The sequence below is a fragment of the Sinohyriopsis cumingii genome, chromosome 6, assembly GCF_028554795.1.
Source record: "Sinohyriopsis cumingii isolate HCF-2022 chromosome 6, ASM2855479v2, whole genome shotgun sequence".
Lineage (NCBI taxonomy): Eukaryota > Metazoa > Mollusca > Bivalvia > Unionida > Unionidae > Sinohyriopsis > Sinohyriopsis cumingii.
In genome coordinates, this window is record NC_142966.1 from 80189558 (window position 1) to 80213301 (window position 23744).

Here is a 23744-nt window from a genome sequence, read left to right on the forward strand (position 1 = left end):
AATATAAGCATGTATAATGTTTGTCATCTTCTTTATGCTATAATGAATATTGCCTTTAACTATTTTTATTTAAACTAATTATATCTGCATTACATTCAGGCAAAATAAATAATTAGAATTATTTTGCAATGTCTGGTAGAATGAATACCAAAATGTGTAAAATTTTGAAAATGTTAATTGTGTTCTTAAAGTTTTAATACGATGATTATAAGAAATTTGTGTACAATTATGGAGATATTAATGTTTTCAAATTGACATTAGAGCAATTACAACAATGTTGTGCACATGTATGGAAAGAGGAATGCAAGGCTTTTACTAATGATCTTAATTATCTTTATTGATATCGCTAATTTGTGCCATATGTGTGACCAAAATACAAAATTTGTAGACATCTTTCAAAAATTATTGATGGTGTATATTTTATACATACTTTGATGTAATAAATATATTTGTTATTGATGAACTGAATAAATAGCTTAACAACACATAGTCGTGTGACTGATTTTAAGACAATTTTAACCAAGTGTTTATTGAAGAATCATTCATAGACATAGCACTATGTGAAGTAAATCTCTGAGAAAACAAATACAAATTTGACAAACTAGCCCCGTTACATCATATATAACAAAGGCTAAAGTCATTAACGTCTAATCCATTGCTAAACTTCATGACTCTCAAATAACAGCATTAAAGAGGAACCAAACTACTTCAAAAGTCTTTTTCAGTATGAGATTAAAGTCCTGGTGACCGTTAATTCAAATAAAATCACAGATCATAGTGATATAGATCCTTTCACACGTTACATCCACATTATAAGCAATTTATTTCCATGGTTAGAATATATGTACCCAGTACATGAATACAAGAATATATGTGCAACTCCTGCAACCATTTTGCATCGGATTATGCTGACAAACATTTATCATGGAGGATAGTATCTGTCAAACATTTATTGGAATAACTACGTACTTAGCCATTAATCCAAATACAAAAGGGTTTAATAAACAAAATCTATATCACAGTTGTCCTTGGTAAGAATATTTGTCATTAGTAGAACATTCCTATTTGGGGATATCGTATGCAGTAACCCTTTATGTTTATAGAAAACACGTCTGTGCTTTAATATTCCAATGTAGGATATATGCGACCGCGGTTCATGTTCCAATTTGGCATCTCGAGCGATATTATAAGTATTACAAAAATATCTGACATGAAGTCGAACAAATAAAAATTAAAAACAAATAACGTCTGATAGTCACAATAAACATTATTATTGTGTTATTCATGATAACCCATGCACTCATCGAATCAAAAGATACTACAGTTAATATCATATTCTACTCGAAATTACAGCCAATAAGTACTTGTGGATGAAGAAAAAGTCCCTAACTTAAATTATTGCTTAGAAATATCACTGAAAACATCTTAGATAAAGCAAAAGCAGTAGAATATACAAATAATTAAGACCCAAAGAGTAAAATCGTTTTTTTCGTTTTCAAAATTGAAGGAAAATACAAATGATGCAAATGGATTGACTCATACCAATCACTGGTCCAGTTGGGGTAATATAAGCTATCTGCTATATTACTAACACCAGGAATTTTCATTGAATACAATTTACAAGAATATGACATGTACTGTTACAAAGTACATCAACTCTGCTCGATTATTTTGGATATAATGCTTTACATAATGACACAGCGATTGAAATACACATGAAAGATTGTAAAGTTCAGTCGTTTTTTATAATATCACCAATGTACCAGATATAAAAATCAACACCTATTTGACAACATATCATTGTACATGAATGTAGCTTTGAAAGTAATGTCGACAGTGCATTTTGCTCCTTTGCTCTCTGACCTATTTATTAGTAACCTAGCTGATCAGGAAATATGCTATTCTAATCCAAGGAATTCACATATGTAATTATTGGCAAGAAAATTATCACAACATAAGAACCCACTTAAATCAACTAGCACTTACGTCACATGAAGATGGTGATTAAGAAATAAAAAATATGGATAATTTGAAGAAGCTGGAAAATGATTAAGTGACTGGACAAGAGAGGTGTCTTCTTTAGGTTAGGCGACCTCCATATAAGTTTCAGAAGAATGTAATAAAATTATTGATAGGTAAACGTAATTAAAATCAGAGAGGCATGGTCACTCGACATACGGGAGTAGTACTTTAACAAGCTATATGACTAAGTTTTAAAATTGAAAGATAAATAAGACATCTAAAACAACTTTACAAGAATCCTATGTAATGCACAAATTTGTGGGACAGTGGCCTGTTTTGCAGAAGTCTTGCTACTAATTCTTTCATAAAGTTAGGAAAACCTTGAATTTTAGAAATTTATTTTGAGGCAAGCAAATACATCCGAAGCCCTATCTAACAACTTACGCTCATTTCCCAACACTGATATTCACATTACTCCCACTGTGAAAGGACTACCATTGCTTAAAACTAAACAATTTCAGAAGACTCAAAAGAAATGTTGTCCTTGTAAAAACATAACTTTCTGCCCCATAAAGTACCTGTCAAACATTTGGATCGGCATAGATAATCTAAGTCAATCTTCCATATTTCTAAAACAGTGACGTTGATTTATTACTTCTGTAAAGAGCGTACAGGACAAATGTTGACATGTTCAAACAACTGTTCTTGTAGAAGATCAGGGTTCCATGTAATCGTCATGATTATCAAAGACACACATCGATGCAGAAGAAATGTGTTTCGCAGAAACTCCGTACATACGGGATTATTGTGATCAAGAAGACGGAGAAAGAAGAAATAGAAGATAGGACAAATATATACATAGGAGCTAGACGCTTCCAACCTATATGGGAAATGGCTTAAAGTACGTTAATATTAGAGAACTTGGGGCGTGTCAAAACCATTACACAAACGCTGGATTATTAATGCTGTAGAATTTTGATGGTCCATAATTTCCAGTCGATGCTTTCAGCAAATTTAAATCACAATGATACTTTATATTAGTGATGCAGGAATTTATGGGCATTAAATATAACGAATAAATTTCTCATTACTGGACATTAACATGGATAGTAAAGATGTAAATATATGGTTTCATCCATTTGACCTTTCAATGAGTGCACAATTGCGGTGCACTCTACCTAAATAACTGAATATGTTTTTATGTAATTGCTATTGCATTATTAAATGAACTGCTCCTGATAAACCACAATTCAGTTACTCAAAAGTACTCCTGAACAGACCTCGATGAACTAGTGTCTTGTGTTGTCACTTGGAAACTGTTGAGATCCCCGGCCAAGAACAATATAAGCTTAAAAGGAAAGTGGTAACAGAATTAGACAGATGTCCAGAAAGGAACATATGTTGTGCCCCTGTGATTGGGAACTTGAGAATGGCTCATAGCATAGAATTTGCTAAGATCTCTATCCCATACAAATTATATATATATATATATATATATATATATATATATATATATATATATATATATATATATATATATATATAAAGCGGCGGAACCTGTTTAAACTGACTAGAGAAGGGATGACAGGCGAGTGTCTGGCGCCTCAAAGCCATACGCTTCTGGCAGATGAGGCTAGTTAACCTTGGGTGGTCGCCCATCTAGGAGAAGGTAAACTCCGATTTCAACACTTCGCCGCCTTGACACTATACTCTCTGATGGGAAAGGCTAAGGGAGTAAAATGCGACAGAAACTCCGGAGACGGAGTCCCCAAGGCGACTTGGTATTGCTTTCAGTGTCATTTCGGCAACTCCTGCGACGCAGCTGGTGCCATGAAGTATCGGCGTGTCTTTTCCCTTGGATCCATCAGCTGCGTGGAGAGGGGGGATCAGCTGCATGGGCAACAGTTGATTCTCCATATCACCCCGCCCAGGCTTGCGCCCTGCATAGGACAATCCAGCGTCGCTTCACCGCGTCGACACAAAACGGGAACCAGCAGTTTAAGGGTATTAGTCAACGCCCGATTGGCGTAGAACCAGACGCCAGGGGTTACTTTAGCCAGTAGGAGAAACCAACAGGTTTCACTGGACAGCTGCAGCCCGCCTCAAACTGGGCAGCTCCCAGCCAATAAGATGCAGTACCGCCACAGTTCGCCTGCCTTGCTGGGTGAGTAAGGCTTAAGGTACGTGAGTACCTGATAAGCGGACTGCAACTACTGCACCAAGAAATAACAAAAGAAAACCAACAAGGAAACCTCACATCCTCAAGCTAGGTACCTCGTATATCTGGACTATGCTGACTGGGCTTTCAGATGATCTCCAGACAATCAGTGATGTTTCGAAAGACTTCAGTCATCAGTGACGAACTTGCAAGACTCCAGGTCGACATTGGCTCGCTACAGGAGACAAGACTACTAGATTCCGGGTCCCTCAGAGAAAAGAACTACACGTTATTCTGGCAAGGAATGGACGTGGACGAAGCCAGATAGTTCTGTGTTGGATTCGCTGTCAGAAACACTCTGCTGAGGATGATAGAACCCTGCCAACAAGGAAATGGAAGACTGATATCCCTCCGCCTCCACAAAACAGCGGGGTCTATCAACCTGATCAGTGCTTACGCTCCCACACTAAGCGTCTCCACAAATACCAATGATGAGTTCTACAATGTGTCAGACTCGCTGATCGACAAAATTCCTAAGGAAGAGAACTTTTGCTGGGCGACTTCAATGCTAGGGTGGGTACCGATATTGACTCTTGGCCTTCCTGTCTTGGCAAGTTCGGCGTTGGGAAGATGAATGAAAACGGGCAGCGCCTTCTAGAGATGTGCTCGTACCATGATCTCAGCATCACCAATTCATTATTTCAGACAAAACCACAGCATAAAGTGTCTTGGAGGCATCCTCGGTCTAAACATTGGCACCAGCTGGACTGTTGGATTGTTTACAATTTTCATTTTCCGTACCTTGTTGCGAATAATTCAAGAAATGTATACAAAAAAAGAGCATGTATTTCTTCAAGAATGTTTGTGACTACAACTTGTGATGGAAGTGCTTACTGCGTCTGATTGACATGGAAGGAAAAACTGCTCTACATTTGTTATTTAAATTCCTTTTTGTCAGATGCAAATGTTGATACATTACTTTAATTACCCCCTCCTACACCTAACAGAAAGTAAAACTCAATAAGATTGTTGATGGTTACATGGCTTAAATTGATACTAGATGGGGTTAAAACATATACACTACATTCTCCACCGTGACAGGCGCAAACTCCTGCTGAGTGGCATCTCAGAAAAGATATGAAATCTTGCTGAAACAAGTCCAATTACACTTTCTTCAAGTTCCGAGATAATTTTAGTGGGGAAATTACGCACGCTAGTGTCGAATGCACATGATCTTAATTGACAAGCCACAAATTACACCTCACCCCAATGCACATGGTCAATCAGCAAGTGTCTCAGAGGCACTTCTACAATTGATTTTGCATCAGTAAGTTTACTCCGACAAGTTATTAATAAAACAATATGTTAACACTGGTGAATTTGAGTAGTTAAATCGTGTGGTGAAGCATACTTAACTTTTGACAATGGAGAAAACGTGTACCTGGGAAATTTTAAGTCAGACGATAAATTTTAATTCACTCCCAAAATCTCTTCGACGTTTCCAGAAATACTTGAGCTGTATTAAGTTTGTGGTCGTAATAATATCAACTGACTTGAAAATAGTTAACGGAATTTACCAAATGCTTTTGTGTGCATTCAAACCGGAGATAAATATACATTAACAAATCTTCAGATATGCACTTTTGACCTAGTTAATGAGGGAAATATTTGCTCATTATGTTGTTTGGTATTTAACATCAAAATGACAAATAAGCACATAAAGAATGTAAGTGCTACGAACATCCCATTCCGCTTGAAATATGCATAATTGAATATTCAAATATTCGGTGTATGAAATCATTAAATCAAGGATATTAAGCACTCCTTCATACAATCAATATGTCCAAGGTTTTGATCATTTTGTACTTTTTCATTTATATACATTTTTCCAATAAAGTATGTCCCATACCTTTGCTAAGCACATTTGGATTCGACATTAAAAAAGGATCTCTAGAATGTTATCATTCATATTTGCTTTGTTCTTCAAGTGTGACAGTTTGGTAAATTATATTTATCTTTCTACAAAATGTCAGTGATATACAAGGACAGTAAATAATTTGAGTGCGTGTATGCATTTAACCTGTCTCTCTGATTTCATTCAGGGAAACACCGGGTGTCGAATCAAATAGGAAATAATGAACATACACTGTGATACAAACGGCTTTTCAATCTCGACTAGCGACAACAAGATTAGGGATGAAAAAAAAAGACAATTGAATGTTGTATTTTTGAAACATTATGAATTCTTAATGTTCCATAAATGCTTGTAATTCTTTTGGTTGTCTTACACATGATTTAAAAGACCCAAACGTTGTGTTTTTAAATGTATATATTTATTGAATGTGGAAATTGCATGGTAGATAGCGCTTTTGTGATCTAGTCCCGAAATGTCAACATAGTTCTACTGTTTATGTATAATTAAAGCCAAGCCTAATCTTTGCTTAAACGCAGGCAGGAACATAAAGTCATTCTAGTAGTAAAATTATCAGTTGGAAAAAAGGAAATATTAAGCTGGCACTTATTGAGCCTAGACTGGCCTAACCATACTTTTCAGATAAATGCAGGCACGACACCAGGCAAAATTTACGGCCATGTTTTAAAAGGGATCAACTGAATTTCATACGTTCTGGAGAGTAATTGGATCAACAGTGATGTTACATAATCATAACCAAAGAGTTCTGGAATATCTAAATTTGATTTTCGCGTGTTTAGTTGCTTTCAGACAAATGTTTGCGTTTGTACTTACCTCGATCAATAAAACGGATTAGACATAACGAATTATGCCAGTTTTAGAGCTTAATTCTTTATTCTTTATTTCATGATTTGGAGAAGATCTATTTTCATCATGTAGACAATAGATATAATTTGTATATTATTACTGATTATTGCATGTTTCCATTTTATAAAAATGGGTATATTCCTAACCTGTTGTTGTCCATTTATGGTGTACAAACTGTTATAGGGTATTTCAAATAAGACTGGACTAAATTGGTAGTACCTGTAAATCTCTAAGACATTAACGTGCTTGAATAATCGAAGAACTCTTATGATGATATTTTTGGTAGACCATGGCATAAAAAAGTATTTAACTCAGCAATAAGATTCACTGACACAAATTGTGCATTTAACAAAGATCCTCTCTTACTAAGCCACATGTTGAATATGTTCTAAAGGAGCAAGAGTTCGCTTTTTATAAATATCTTTGTAAAATTAATATTGGTCAGTCAAATTATAGGTAACACCTGCGTAATGTTCTTGCATTCCTGCTCATATGAAATACATATATAAGCTGTACACTCTCACATCAATACATAGTCTTCTCTAATAGACAAGTTGGCACACTCTTAGCATGCATCATATATTTCCCGCCTTTCAGGATCAGATGAAAAAGAAACTATTACCATCAAGAGACCCAGATTGCTACTCGAAAAACTCCTTGATGTATCCAAACATGCTGAACATACCCCAAAACGCCATGCTATCAATATTTTTCTAAGACACAATTATAATTTATTTCCAAATGCATACAATGTTAATTAGATCACCGACACTCAATTTAAGATTCCTCCTACAACCACCACCATACTGTGAACTGCTATTGCATACCCAAGTTTGCAAAGACATAATTTAACTAGTTCAAAATCATTTGATTGACAGATATTTATATGCAAACTTAGTTTAGATAGTGTTCACCTGAACCTTTGAAATAATAGCAAATATATAGCAAGACAGGTTACCTAATGGACGACTGCATTTGAAGAGTCATAAACAATGATGGAAGACAAGAATTCGCTTGAACTGACTTTAAACAGTTAAACCGGAATACATTAGAAAATTGGGTATTGACTTAAGTTCTCTTTAAGTTTATCGATCAGACTATCAGAAAAGCTTTTTGTTTTTCACGCTTTTATGTTACTTATTTTAAGACCATCGAGTCGAAATGGAAAATTGGAAGCTGGTCCGCGGGATACTAATTTTTCTCAAATGATTCAGAAAACTTTATTTTTGAAACTTAAATTCGCCTAATTTCGGAAATTTATAAATCCCGGGTATTATTTCACATTTTAGAAATATATAGCGAAACCAACAAGCACATTCAGTGTCATCTAAAGTGAAACATTTTATTTCAAATCCTACCAAGAAATAGTTTGACGCCTTGATTAATGATGAATTGCTCCACCTTGCCAGAAAATATGATCTGTCTGAGGCAAAAGCTTCTTGAACGAAGAAAGAAATAAAAATATTTTAGTCCCATTTTCGGTGGGAAAGAATTGTTTTGATAAAAGTACTTTAGATTTGATTAGTAAGTCTGTATCAGACTTAAAAATGAAAGTTAAGGAACTGAAATAAAATTATGATCTAGTTAAGGAATGTATTTTGAAAGGTTGTGAGCTAATACCTGAGCCTTGTCGACAAATGTTCAGGAACTATAAAAAGAAACTGGACAAACCCATGGTGAATTTGCAAGAGACAAAGTGCAGTTATTTGATAGAAGGTGCACAGCCATGAAAGTTGGACAGATTATGGAAAACTCAGATAACTCATGTTAGTTAAAGAATTCAAGACTTGCGTCAATGGTGACGCTAAGACTTACCTCAATGAGCATATGGTTGAAACTTCAGAAAATGCTGCTCGAGTATTCCTAGTTTATAAAGTGTATTTGTCATTAAGACTTCGACTCAGTAGTCTTCTGGAAAATACAATTTTACCTAACACGAGCGATTCCAAATTTCAAACTGGCACACATATTAAGTTTTAAATTTCTCATACGATTTATCAGACTTCCTTATCCCTTCCTGCTTGTACCTATTGCAAGTAGAAAGGACGCGTTATTTCTGATTGCTACAAATTGCAAAATAAGGACCAAATCAAGACAGAACTATCTGAAATGCTCTTACTCCTATAAGGTGAACGTCACGGTCATGTATGGAAAGCAATAGCAATTTGAGTTCTACAAGCCCCAGTCGGAATTTATCATGGTTAATGATAAGCCATTCGTGTCGATGGGTTGTATATAATTATGTTTGATTATGAAAATCATATCTTCAGATTTGCTGGAGAATGATTTTGTAGAAGCAAGTAAGAGCGAATGGAGTTCAACCTGTACTCTTGTACCCAAAAAAGATAATACTTTCCGCATGGGCATAGACTATATAAAGGTGAATATTGTGACTATAAAAATTTCATTTCCTTAGCCAAGAATCGATGACTTTATTGAAAAAATTGGAAATGCAAATTGTGCCACCAAGTTTGATCATTTGAAAGGATTCTGGAATCTTACACTTACGGAAAGGGCAAGGGAAATTTCAGCATTCCTGACTCCAGTTGGACTTTATCAATATAAAATGATGCCTTTTGGGATGAAAGGTTCACCTTTCACGTTTCAACGTTTATTGAACATGATTATATCTGGTCTAGATAATTGTGAGTATTTCATTGGTGTCATCATCTACAACGACACCTAGAAAGATCACTTAGAGACAGTTCGGAAATTCTTTGACAGACTGAATAATGCAACTTTGACAATTAATTTATCCTAAAGTGAGTTTTGTCGTGCATGTGTTATATTTCTCAGACATATCGTGGGAGATGGACAAGGTAAACCAGTAGAAGTTAAGACCAAGGTTGTCTCTGAATTCCCTGTACTTATGAACCAAGAAAAAATTGATGCGAATTTTTTGGGTAGGGCTGGATACAATCCGAAATTTTGTTCCAATTTGTCCATAATTGCTGAACACTGTCAAATTATCGAGTAATAAAATAAAGGTTAATTAGTGTGAAAATGCAAGAATGCTTTTGATAAGGAAAAGGTCATACTAAGGTCGCACCAACTCCGAATTTCAGTCATCTAAATCATTTAGAATAGCTATTAATGCAAGTGATGTTGGAGTTGGTGCAGTATTGATTCAAGAAGGAAAAAAATATTGTGTAGATCATCAAGTGTGATATTTTCCTAAGAAATTAAACAAGTAAAAGAGAAATTATTTCACTATCGATAACGAATGTTTGGCTTTTTTTTTATTAGATTTGCAAATCTTTGAATTATATAGTTGTTCAACTCCTTCTCCGATTATTGTATTTAGCGGTAATAATGCCCTTCCTTCTATTGGCAAGATGAAAACAAAAGCCAGAAATTATTGAGGTAGAGATTGATGTTGCTGGAATACAAAATTGATATCAAGTACATCAAAGGAAAATATAATCTAATTGCAGATGCCTTGTCACGTGTATAGAATCATTATATTGCTTCACGTGTATTTTGTGTCATTCAGAAGACTTCATCTTATATAATTGTAATCACATGCATATTTGACTATAAGTTAAAATAAAGTTTTAATATATACAACCTTCTTTTTATGAGGGGACATGTTTTGTAAATTTAATTTCTATTTGTTAGCTTTCTTTTTCCATGATTTTATATTATATATTATTGCATTTTGGACTTGACCTTCTCAATAAATCAATTTCATTGTGGACCTGACGAAAAGATTTTCTTTTGTAAGCAAACAATATATAGTTAATATTCGTCAATGATTGTGGATTTAATAGCGTGATCATTGTCAATGGAAGAGAACATGTTTATCATCATCTAAGTCTATGACATTGTAATTCCTCCAGGAGAAACCATGTCTACCTGATATTTCCCATGGTTTTTTATTACAATTTTAGTAATCTACCTTTTCTTTTCGACAACTTAGAATTTTCTAGAAGTGAACTTTTGACCGTTTTCTGATTCTACTATTGTATCTTGGTTTTTTTATTTAATGTTATCTGCTTGAGAAATTACTCATTCTTGCTTTAATATCTTTATCAGAATCAGTCTTATTGTTGTGCTCAGTATTACATAGGGATGGAATTATTTAGTCAAAGTATTATTGACCGGAAATAATACATACCCATCAATGAAATTTTTCAATTGGAACATTTATTTGTAAAGTATAGTGATTCCAAAGAAGAACATGTTTTGATTATATTATAGTGATACTGCAAAAGACTGTTAGCACATCACCACACTACATGTGACTGGAACATTAGAATATTCGAGACTGCAGGCACGTCAACACATTCAGTCTTGGACGACCACTGGAATTAAGTTGGAACATTATACATTTGGACTTGTGATAAATCTTGTTAAGACTATTTTGAATTTAATTTGTTCTTATTATTGTAATTTCTTTTTAAATTTTCACTTTTTACTCTAGGAAAATAAATTATTTGTTGAATTTTACAAAACATGTTGGTGTTCGCTCTTTTCTGTTATTTAGTTTAAGACTATAGAGTCGTAATAATATCAACATTTTCCAATTTTGAAGTCTAAGGGACCTTTCAAAGAAGTACAGTCAACTTGTCTATATTAATTTTCTCTTTCTTGAGGATAGTCTGGTTCAATAACCTTTTCCTTGCACTTTCATCACTTTCGGCATTTTCCAATATTTCACCGATGTTAAAATGTATATAAAATTATCTTTCAAGTTTTTCAATTTTTCATATTCTAATGGGACATCTATCAAAAGGGTCCATATAATTGTGGATTAGGGGTGGGTGCCAATAAATATTTCCAAAAATACCGGGATATGTACCAGGATATATTTTTTAAACACTTTAACTTGTCCAGAATATTTTTCACAACATCCAATTTTGCCACCGCGTCAACATGTGTGGCATGTGTCAAGGATGTGACTAAAGGATCTTGGATATAATCATTTTTCTAGAATTTCAAATTAATTTGTGATAAATACATCTGTGTCGTGAAAACAGTACCAATTATGGGTTTTTGGATCATGAAAAATCAAAACATGATATTAATATCATTACATTCTTCACATGATTATTTTGGCATTTCAGTACAGTACCGTGGTACATACCACCAAAAATAAAAACGGGACACACATCAACGTTCATTACCATATTTAGACTGTCCTTCTATATACGTTCATGATGAGTACATCAAATAATCAACTTAATTAAAACAAAAACAACTGCCTTTGTTTTCTACACTGATGAATAGTGTTTTGGGCCTGAGCGATGTGGATAAATCGAATCAAAATATTCTGTTTAAGCTTGTGTATTTGTCCAAATCTAATTGTAAAGTGTATATGATGTCGAACACGCATCTTCTCCATTGATTTGAAGCCTCTCTATATCCGCCAATCAAAATGCTGAATAAACGTTTAATATCAATATCAATTTCACAAATATAATTTATATTTAGCAGCCTTTTTGTGGTCTATTTTGATTTGTTTGTTTTATCTTAAACTGCAATTAAAAGTATCATTTCTACCTAATTATTATACCTATGTAACATTATTGAAGGATAATTGGGTACATATAATCTAAAGCTGAAAAAGTATAAATATTTATGATATTTATGTGGAAATTTCAATTTCATATAATATGTGTGCTACAAAGAAAATATTAATTTTTTTATTAATAATTTATAATTAGTATTATTATTAGTAGTAGTAGTATTTAACAAAGAATAACCCTATAGCAGAAAATAATCATGATTGCTGAATGGAACAATATGATTGTCATATACATATTGTGTTTAAGAAATAAAAATAAAAATTCAACTGTTTGTTAAGATTATCAGCATGAATATGTTTGTAACGGCTTCTTCAGTGCTACCAGGGGGCTCAAACTCTAACCACCCTGAGGGCTGCAGGTGGACATTTTCTTATATCTCATGACACCTTGTGACACCAATCATTTTGCAGGCCACAGGACACAGTTTGGTGGGCCGCATGCGGCCTTCGGTCTGCACGTTTGAGACCCCTGGTGTTGACACAGTGGTTCAAGTTCACCAAATTTAACAAGTTTTCTTAAATAGAGTTCCAGGTATGTAAGTCAGCTGAACCCTACTCATTTTACAATAGCTACTGATATTGCAGCCAGTTTAAATATTTTCCTTGAATGACAACAGTATTTGGGTTGAAACTTCTTAAATCCATCCGATGATATGTGTCAAATCATATATGAGACAAGAAATTGTACTGGATGCCCTTGACCATAATATGTATTAAAAAAAACATATTTAGTATTAAAGCATGTAAAAGCTACACACATTTTCAAGGTCTTCTTTTCTTACACCTTTAATTGGGCTACTTATGCACAATACATTTATCTATTTAAATAAATCTTGCTACAAAAGTAAAAACAAAAAACACTAGCGCTTTTTGAAACTTCCCTACGTCCTATACATAAACAAATATAATATTAATTCATATTTGAGCATGATAGATACACAGATGACATTTTCTAAAAATCGGAATACATCATTACGGAAAATACCAATGCATAATTTTTTTCTGAGCAGATAGGCAATTGGGTAAATACTCCTTTATATTATATTCTTTTATTTCAACTTTTCTTCAACTCCGCTACTTATCTGCCTTAGTTTGTTCCTGATCCCTAACTATAAATAACAAAGTTATATAACAACTAATACAGTAAAAAGAAGAGTAGCACCTGACCTCATAGACTTATGGACATCAAATTGTATGCATGTATGTATGATTGTGTGTCTATATCTATATATATATATATATATATATATATATATATATATATATATAAAATCACAAAAGTTGAAACATTAGTCTTTAGTCCTTTGTCGTTGATGGGGACACCGACTTAACAGTTTATATTAAACTAATGATCTCCAGACAGATATATTTAATATACTGTAAATACCATGATTAATAAAATTTGTAGAAGATTTGCCCCATTACACTAAGGTTTAAATGAAACACCATGAACATTTTAGTTGCAAAACTAAGTACCAACAATACCTGGTTTTCCCTTGCACCCTGGAGCAATTGCTCCCACTACCCACATTCCAGCCTATAAGGACTATGCCAGTCTCCTCCAGAGTTGCAGTGGCTCAGTGGTTAGCCTGAGGGGCAGGACCAAATGGGTATAGGTTTGAATCCTATCTAAGGACCAGCCTGGGCCAGCTACCATGGTGAGCCCTTGCGCAAGGCACTTTACTTTTTTGTCATTGGCGACAACACTATCATGAGGTTCATATACAACTAAGATCAAAGCATTTATTAGAAAGTGAACATAAGACTAGTGAAAAATTACCACCCTGAATAAGGCCTGTCTTACACTCAAACCAGAGTGTTAACTGTCCATTTGGCTTCACAGCTTCTGATGTATTCATGTACATATATTTTACTAAGGGATACATGTTACCATTTATTCCACATAACAAAACCTTGTGAAACAATATGTTGCCATGAATAAAATCAAAACTTTCACCAAATATTTTCAAAATCATCCTTTCATTTTTAAATAAATGGTTCTCATCAGTGAGAAGGCTTCTGGAATTGTCATAAATCTCTATCAGAATACTGATTTTTCTGAGGTCCAAGTTGCTGAAGCTTTTTACTTGGAACTGGATAATCTCAAGTAACATCTATTAATATTCTTTGCACCAATCTGATATCATACTCTCTTTCACTCAATCCGTTCAGTTCAATTATACTGTCATATTTGATTATGATTAGGGGAGTTCATGTGTACTCAGTTAATAATGATGCTAACTTCTGCACATACTTTTCAGGTCACAGTTCATGTTTTTATGGTATATGGTTCATTTGCATGCATTTCTTTTTATCAAATATCTTTAAAAGCGTGCATGACTCTTTGAGATTCTTTATACAAAGTAGAAAAGCAGACACTTGAATACTTTAATTTAATCTTTTACCTATTTAAAGGGCCCCGAGTGGCCACTTGGTCTAAAGCACTCACCGTCACGGATCATTGCCATCTCGCCTTTGCGTAGGTTTGAGTCTCGGGTTCGGCCATTATGGGTATGTGAGACAGCTTGCCATTCGCTTCTTGTGGGTTCGTGCTTCTTTCCGGGGTTTTCCCAGGTTCTTTCTCCACCATTTGTACTGGCCGCCATGTATAGCCTATCTTGTACTGAAAAATGGCATTAAACCCTATAACAACAATAACTATTTAAAATCTCCAATCTTCTATTTAGAGTTCTGAAAAATCTTTTCAAAATTAGCCTAGGTCTTGGCTACACTAGAATTATCAATATTTAAGCAACTTACTTCATTAATAGGCATTATACTTCTGTGGCTCTTCTCAACCACATCATCATGTAGATTGATTGATTGACTGATTGATTTTATTTTTAACGGCGCATCAGCACTGTTAGGATATTTAGCGTCAAACAAAATGTTATTTGTATAATCTTTTAAAAAATTATAAAAGGTCCTATATCGACCAGAGACATAAAAGAACAAATGGTTGAAATTAAAAACGGTAAGATGGTAACGGTGCAAAATAAAGCCTCCCGATCAACGGGAGATGTAAATGTTCTATGTTAATGAAAAAAGATGAAAAGGTATTAAAATGGGACGGTATATATATTGCATAAAACTGCACAAGGTGATAGCATAAAAGTTAGAGTTTAGAGTAAATATTTACGGCTTTCAGGAATTCTATAATACGAGTGATGTTTATAGTATCAAAAAGTTCTTTCATGTCATGCACAAGGTTGCAGGTCAAAGCACTCTATCATAAAGTGCTTGACAGTGAATGGTTCATTGCAAGAAACGCACTCTGGTTGGTCTTCACCTTTTAGTATGTGGGAGTGGGTGATATAAGTATGACCAATTCGGATTCTTGCAATGACTATCTCCTCCCGACGAATGGTTCTGTAGGAAGGAGTCCATTTTTCTAGAGTTGGCTTGATTGCATGAAGTAAGTTATTTACAGCATCATTCCATGATGCCTGCCACTTCTGACGTAAGGACTTTCTAATGCAAGGTTTAAAATTAGTATACGGTATTTTAAAATCAGATGGTTCTAAAGTAAGGGCCATTTTAGCAGCGCGATCAGCTTTTTCATTACCTTTAATACCAATATGGCTAGGTAACCAGCAATATATTATATCGTGGGAGACACTCATCTCGGTATTTTTGACGAGTATGTTTTTCAATAATGGATTCTCCAGTTTTCTATTGTGTAGCGACTGAAGTACTGATAGTGAGTCAGAAAAGATAATACTGTTTAAAATAAGTTTGCTTGCTATATGTTGCAGAGCATGGTCTATTGCTCTGATTTCGGCTGAAAAAATTGATGTTCCATTTGGTAAGCGAACTTGCGTTGTGTGATTTCCACAAACGAAGGCTACAGCAGCCTTTTCCTCATCCTTTGATCCGTCGGTATAAATTCTTGTGTAGTTTTTAAATTCGGTGAGGAGTTCTTGATAACAGTTGTGGAAGACGGAAGGGTTTGTCTCAGATTTTTTTCCATCGTGTAGCGAAAAAAGTACTTTTGGTTGTTTAAGTAGCCAGGGTGGTGTTTCGGAGATGGACGTTTTCAGAATTTTAGAAAGATCAATTTTTATACGTACAAGGCTGGATGATATTCTAATGCCAAAGGAAGGTATGGCGTTTGTTTTATTTTCGTATAAGGTTTTGTATTTGGGTTGAAAGACAGCCGAAAAAGCAGGATTCAGAGGATTTGATTTTATTTGAGAGCATACTGTGCGGAAAGCATTTCTCTACGATGCGATAACGGTGGTTCATTCGCTTCAGCTAGTAGGCTTTCACAAGGGGATGTTTTAAATGCTCCCAGAGCCAGTCTTACTCCATGATGATGAATTGGGTCAAGCATTTTCAAATATGATTTTCTGGCTGAACCATACACAACGCAACCGTAGTCCAGTTTGGACCGTATAAACGTTCTATATAAACTGAGTATGACATTTTTCTCAGCACCCCAGTCAGTGTGCGCTACTACTTTAGGTAGGTCAAGTGCTTTTAAGCATTTAGCTTTCAAGTTCTTTAGGTGTGGAATAAAAGTCAGTTTTCTGTCAAATACCTAAAATTTTGTTTCCTCAACAACTGGAATAGGTGTTCCGTCCATCGTGAGGTGAGGTTCTTCGTGGTGTCGTCGTAACTGACAGAAATGCATGCATACCGTTTTTGATTTTGAGAATTTGAAGCCGTTTGTACTAGTCCAATTTTGAATCTTGTTTATATTTTGCTGTAGTTGTCTTTCAATTGTATGCATGTGCTTTGATCGATAACATATGAGAAAATCATCAACATATAGTGAGCAATCCACACCAGGAGTCAAACACTTGGTGATGTTATTAATTTTGATATTAAAAAGTGTCACAGATAAAATACTGCCTTGGGGCACACCCATCTCTTGCTCGTGCAAATCTGACAGAGTAGAGCCCACTCGTACCTTGAATTCTCTGTCTGTGAGGAAATTGGATATGAAAGAGGGCAGACGGCCTTTTAGACCTATATCGTGCAGGTCTTTTAGTATCCCGTACTTCCATGTTGTGTCATAGGCTTTTTCTAAATCAAAGAAAACCGCTACTAAATGTTCTTTTTTGATAAATGCATCGCGAATGAATGTTTCTAGTCTAACCAGATGATCGTTGGTGCTCCGTCCATAACGAAAGCCACTCTGGAAAGGAGATATTAAATTTGTTAGTTTCCAGGTACCATACAAGACGAGAATTGATCATTCGTTCCATTGTTTTGCACATGCAGCTTGTGAGTGCAATAGGTCGATAGTTGGTAGGATCTTCGCTATCTTTACCGGGTTTGGGAACTGGTATTACTGTTGCTTCTTTCCATATCTTAGATAGATTACCAGTAATCCATAAATCATTGAAGAGTTTCAAAAGAGATGTTAATGATGATTCTGGAAGATGTTTTAAAAACTGGTAATGTATTTCGTCAGTCCCAGCGCAAGTATCATGGGCCTAGTCTAAAGCCTCCATAAGTTCTGATAGTGAAAACAGTTGGTTGTAACTTTCCGAGTTGTTGGATGTGAATTTTAAACGTGACTTTTCTTTTTGAGTTTTCAATTTTTGGAAGGCTTCAGAATAATTACATGATGAGGAATTTTTAGAGAATTTATCAGCAAGAACATTTGCTATGTCACGTTTTGAGCTAAAATTGTTATTGTTCAGTTTCAGATGTTGGAAAGAATTGTGTTTTCTCTTTCCGTTTATTTTGCGGATCGTGTCCCAAACTTTCTTAATTGAGGAACGAGAGTTTAAAGAGGAAACATATTTCATCCATGATGCTCATTTACTTTCTTTGATTGTGCGGCGAGCTTTGGCCCGGAAAATACGATATTTACTTAAATTCTCGGGCGTCGGATGATTGTTCAATTTTTTCAATGCTTCTCGGCATTGTCGTATGGCTTCCTTACATTCCTTAGTGAGCCAAGGTTTTAGGGTTCTTTTACAGTTTGCTGAGGACTTGGGGATAGATTCTTCTGCAATGTCGGTTAAAATAGATGTAAAATGCTGAATGGGATCGTTCACATTGAAAACTGTATCCTCATTCAGCCTAGTTTTACAGAGTGTTTCAAACTTGGCCCAGTCGGCCTTCTTTAAATTCCATTGTGGAATTACTTCATCAATTGTAGAGTTCAGATTTACAAGGGAGACTGGGAAGTGATCGCTGCTGTGAAGGTCATCAGCGACCTGCCATTCATAGTCCAAAAGCAGCGAAGGAGAACAAATTGTCAAATCGATGCATGTGTATGTACCCTTGACTGGGTGTAAATATATCGGTGTTTTGGTGTTATATAGACACAGATCGTGTCTAGAAATAAAGTCTTCAACTTTGTGACCTCTGTCACTTATACGATTTGATCCCCAGAAAATGTTTTGGGCATTAAAATCCCCGAGTAAAACAAAGGGTGCGGGAAGCTGTTGAACAAGATTGTCGAGTTCGTTTGGTACTAGGTTAGTGTTTAGTGGTAAGTAAATAGAGCAAAATGTAATCACTCGATGTAGAGTGACGCTTACAGCAATGGCTTGTAAATTAGTGCTTAAATGGATGAAGCTATGAGGGGCTCTGTTGTTCACAATAACAGAGACTCCTCCTGAGGCCCTGTCAACATTCTGTGAGTAGGCGTTAAACAGGGAGTAGTTTTTAAGTGTGATGTTCTCCGTATCTTTCAAAACGTTTCCTGAAGACACAGTACTGCAGGATCATGTTCGTTTGTAAGCAGATGAATATCATGATAGTTGGCTTTAAGTCCTCTACAGTTCCATTGTATGATGGTGTTCTTCATTATAAGTTTATATTGAGGATTCTGGACCTAGGTTAGACCTTTCACGGAGGCAATCTGGTTATTTCTCTGGAGGAAGTACAGGGGTGAACTTTTTATTGTTAGGTCTGGAGCTACCTTGAGCGCATGGAGCAGATTCTTCTGCATCCATGCTCTCAATGTCTCCAAACCTGTTATAGAATTTGATGGGGTCATCTGACCCCTTTTGTTGTCTGTTTCCGTTCATCATGTAGAACTAGAATTTTTAAAATAGCCAATTTGTATGTTTAAATTTTATTTATTTTACATCAATTATACAACAGATTTTCACAACTTATTGAAAACTGAATAAACCATCGAAACCAACTAACCATGGATGTCTGAACACTTTTTCTTCTCACATGGTAGAGCCAGAGATCAAACCATGGACTACATAGATGAACTAAAACTGTGCTGCCACTGTGATACCCTGATGCAGTCTTTGTATTCAAAGCTAGACTTATTAAATACAAAAACTGAATACGATGACTTAAATATAATAATTGTGCAAAAATATGGTCTTTTTATGAATGGGTCACAAAATTACTTTCTGTTAATAATATCTGTCAGATTTACTGGCTGATAGAATGATCATCAAAGCATATACAACATATATATGAGGTTTTTATTCACAAAGAATTAAGTGCCTTTACAGTTATTATCAGAAATAATTATATTTCTTATATTCGATGATACAGGGCAAATACTTATCAAAGGGCTAAGCATTGCACAGAACATTTAAGATACAGGAACACCTAAAAGTAGTAATCTGCCTTACTCATTTGTTTGAATTTTTGTGAGATTCCTCAAAAATGAAAACTGTATTTAATTTCACAGAGTATCTGCTATTACCATGAAAACATGGTAATAATTTTTAAAAATTATTGTCAACAGGACTTGCACAACATACTAATTCAGTGCAATTTTAATGATATTTGACATAGGATTTAAGGTAAAACTGGAATAATAGATGTATCCAATAGAATTAATGCATATATTGGTAAAATACTGTTCCTTTCTTAATTACTGTATGATCTGTCTACAATGTACTACAATATATGCATGTCTTTTGCACACTTGTCCTCACAGATATAATCTGAAAAACAAGGCTTTCAAATAAAACAGTGTCTCACATGTGAATATGTGATTATCACTCAGCTTTCTGCTTTAGCAGACCAGAGAGGTTTGCATTGGTCTGGTGCAGTACAGTGCCTTGCCCAAGGATACCTAACCTAAGTTGATCTGATAGGAGGATTAGAACCTGCATTTCTTCATACAAATTAATACTTTCATAATGTCCTAGATGAATACGTCAACTAATGTAGATGACATATGAGTTTCACAACCGTCTGAATGCTGTCAGTCTATACCATTATTGTGGGAGAAAGAAGGATCCTCAAAACATCTGGGTACAAACATTAGGCATATAGCAGTAGTTAAACAAGTTCAGTTGAGTACAGCAACTAATACTGAAGATACATGACATTCATAAGCTTCAACACTAAATCTTAATGTTGATTTAACCACCACCAATGTGATTATAATGTCTTGTTATTTACAGGTAAGACCTTAAGTAATCATGTGCACTGGATGAACTTTTTGGGAATTTGTTCACACTTTTTGATTCCTGCAAATAAACAAAAGTTGTTAATTTAAAGTAGCTCACAAATACTGGTCTCCTCAGATATGTGCATGTATTTTTCAGCAATATTAATATGAATAAAGTCTTGAAAGTAGGTGACATTGACCCATTTTAAAGTACCAGGCAAAAATTGATCCAAACTTCAAGATGCAACTTTAATCCACTATTCTACATAATTGGTGAAAAAGTATTAGTCATACCCAAGACATTATTTAAACAATTTTGAAAATTCTTGAAATTAAGTTACAGTGACAAAGCTTGTCCACTAAACACAATTTCTTCTCACAGTGCATACACAACCAATAATATTTTCAATAGATATATCAAAGTATTAATAGCGAACAGACCAGACAGTAGACAAAGATCCACAAATGTATAAATGGATGCAACGATTTAAATGTGTATGAAAACACAAAGTGAATTCTGAACACAACCCTGGCCTTCAAATGGTGTATACAAAGCAGGACAATAACTATAAATTCACTGAAAAGGATATGAAACCTTGAGGCCTCCTCTCTATCGTATATGATTTTTCCTTCTTTACATCACAACAATGGCTAACACCATTTATTAAACCAAGGTCTCCTTTCAAAATTTGTTCTGACAGAAAATAAATTTTCAATAGTATCAAGCCAGTGTTTTTATACTTTGGTATCCTTAAAATTTCACAATATGAGGCCCAAATGGAATAATATTTGGGAAACCATTTATCTTCTAACTTTTAAGATACAAAAACTATTTTTCAGTCTCAAATCATAAAAACCACCATATCAGCTGTTAGTCGAAAGTCTTTGTATCATAATGGTGTGTATGGTCTGCCCTCTACGTCATCCAAGAAAAGTACACTAAAAAGGTTATTAACAAAATCAGGATAGTAATGGCATGCTCGTTCACAATCTGGACCAAAGTTGACTTCACACAAGACTGGCTGTATCACCCTATTTCCTGGAATGAAGATGAGAAAATTATCAACTGTGCAGTCATTTCCAACTGTATGAGAAAACTGTATTTATAGTTCAGGAACATAATACACTTTTACTTTCAATTGTTCCTTACATTGCTGACTGTACACTGAGTAGGGTGACTAGAGATTACTATCTTTCCCATTTAGTGCAGTACAGATTTTTATCAAAGAGCCTTAGGCCAATAACTTTAATTCGATGAACTATTTTCTGTACCATAGTTTGGGACACATATCTTATATACAAACAAGTTGAGTCTAACTACAAACAACACAGATCTTGAACTGTTGTTACATAAGGCACTGGAAGATCTGGGTCTATGCTGTTTGTTTTACTGATTGCTACTAACTAACTGCAGAGACCCATTTCATCCACTAGCAGACAACCTGGGTTGATGCAGTTTGCAGCTGGACTTGTCTTTTAAGCCACAATATACAGCATTGAATTTATTTATATTACCAGATATAAACTGTTGTGGGTACTAAACTGTTGTGGGTACTTAAATTTGTGGATATGCATGGGGGTTGTTTTTGTGGGTGTAAAGATTTGTGGATATGCCTGAGGCATCAGTTTTTGTAGGTACTTATATTTGTGTATGTACCTGGGGGTGTTTTTGTAGGTACATAGATGGGTGTGCCTGAGGTATTATTTTTTGGGTATTACTAATTAGATTTGTGGCTGTGCATGAGGTGTGTTGATGTGAGTACTTAAATTTGTGAATGTGTCTGCGGTAAGTAATTTTTTTAAAAGCAAAACAGTTTATCTGAAATATTCTTAAAATTCATAATTTTAAAAAATACACAAAATCCATAGACACTGATACACCACTTATGACTTCATTCATGTTTAGACTTCACTAACATTTTACTGATATGATTTATATAACTTCAACTTGTTCTTCAAATTATGGGGTAGGGGTGCATTCAGTGTCAAAATAATTCACTTTATTAGACTACTACAGTAGCAAATTTCAAAGGTTTACAGGTTATCAAAAAGTCTAAATATTTAAAGCACCAATCGCACTATTTATCATAAATTTCACCATTCTTCTAATAGAACTACTGTTTGGAAAGAAGGAAATGACTTATTAAAAAAGCTACATGCCAAACTATTTTTGAAATAAAAAAATTGTTACGTTCAAACAAAGTGCAAATATTCAGTTTATAATTAAGAGGTGCCTTCTGTTAATTCAGTCAACGAAGTCGCTCCTAACTCCTTTTATGACGTGCCCCAAAAATAGTGATGGGATACATTTGACAAATTCCATTAATGACTAATCTAGCGGCAACAACATTCACATGTGGCACAAAAATTTAATTAAGAGTGAATAAAGAGAGGCATGCCAGCTTTTTGAAAGCGAATCTGAGAAGAAAAAGTGAGCATTTGATAAAAATAAGATTTGGGTGAATATTAGTGATCATCTGGGGCACTGGAATATACATTGATGAGGAAATCTGGCCAGAAGACAATACAACATAGTGTGGTATTAGCCTCTTATGCTTACGACAGTGAAACACCAAATCTTGTTACAGTTTTTGACTGAAATGAGTACAGCCATGCACGTTGCCAATCACTGGATTAATTCTGCACATGTGAAAAATGACCCTGGTTTCTCAGCTCAAGAGAGAAATTAAATGGTTCATAATGTGATGAAATATAGATATTATCTGGTTTCAATGGAACCCAATGATGTTTCAGACCAATGTCTTTCAAGATTCAGCATTATTCTGATGACTTGTACAGTTTTGTGCATATAACGGCGACAATGGGACTTTAAAAATAATATTAGCAGTCACAAACCTAAAAAAGAAGACAAAGGTGAAGCAAATTGACATTGTCGACTGGAAAGTAATGGACTGTACATCAGCAAAGAGATCAGAGAGAAGAGCACCTCAGATTGGTGGTTGTTGTTGTAGGGTTTAATGCCATT

At 34.8% G+C, this 23744-nt stretch overlaps 1 protein-coding gene across 2 annotated transcripts in view; it reads right to left on the minus strand.

Annotated features, from left to right (window-relative positions):
- Window positions 1-19816: 19816 nt before the first annotated feature.
- Window positions 19817-23744, minus strand: part of LOC149797305 (tubulin--tyrosine ligase-like protein 12) — a 45520-nt gene continuing 41592 nt past the window's right edge. For both annotated transcript variants that reach the window (XM_089962023.1, XM_089962025.1), the window contains one exon: window positions 19817-21797. In XM_089962023.1, the coding sequence (XP_089818149.1) occupies window positions 21649-21797 (149 nt within the window). In that variant the 3' untranslated portion in view covers window positions 19817-21648. The remainder of the gene's footprint in view (window positions 21798-23744) is intronic.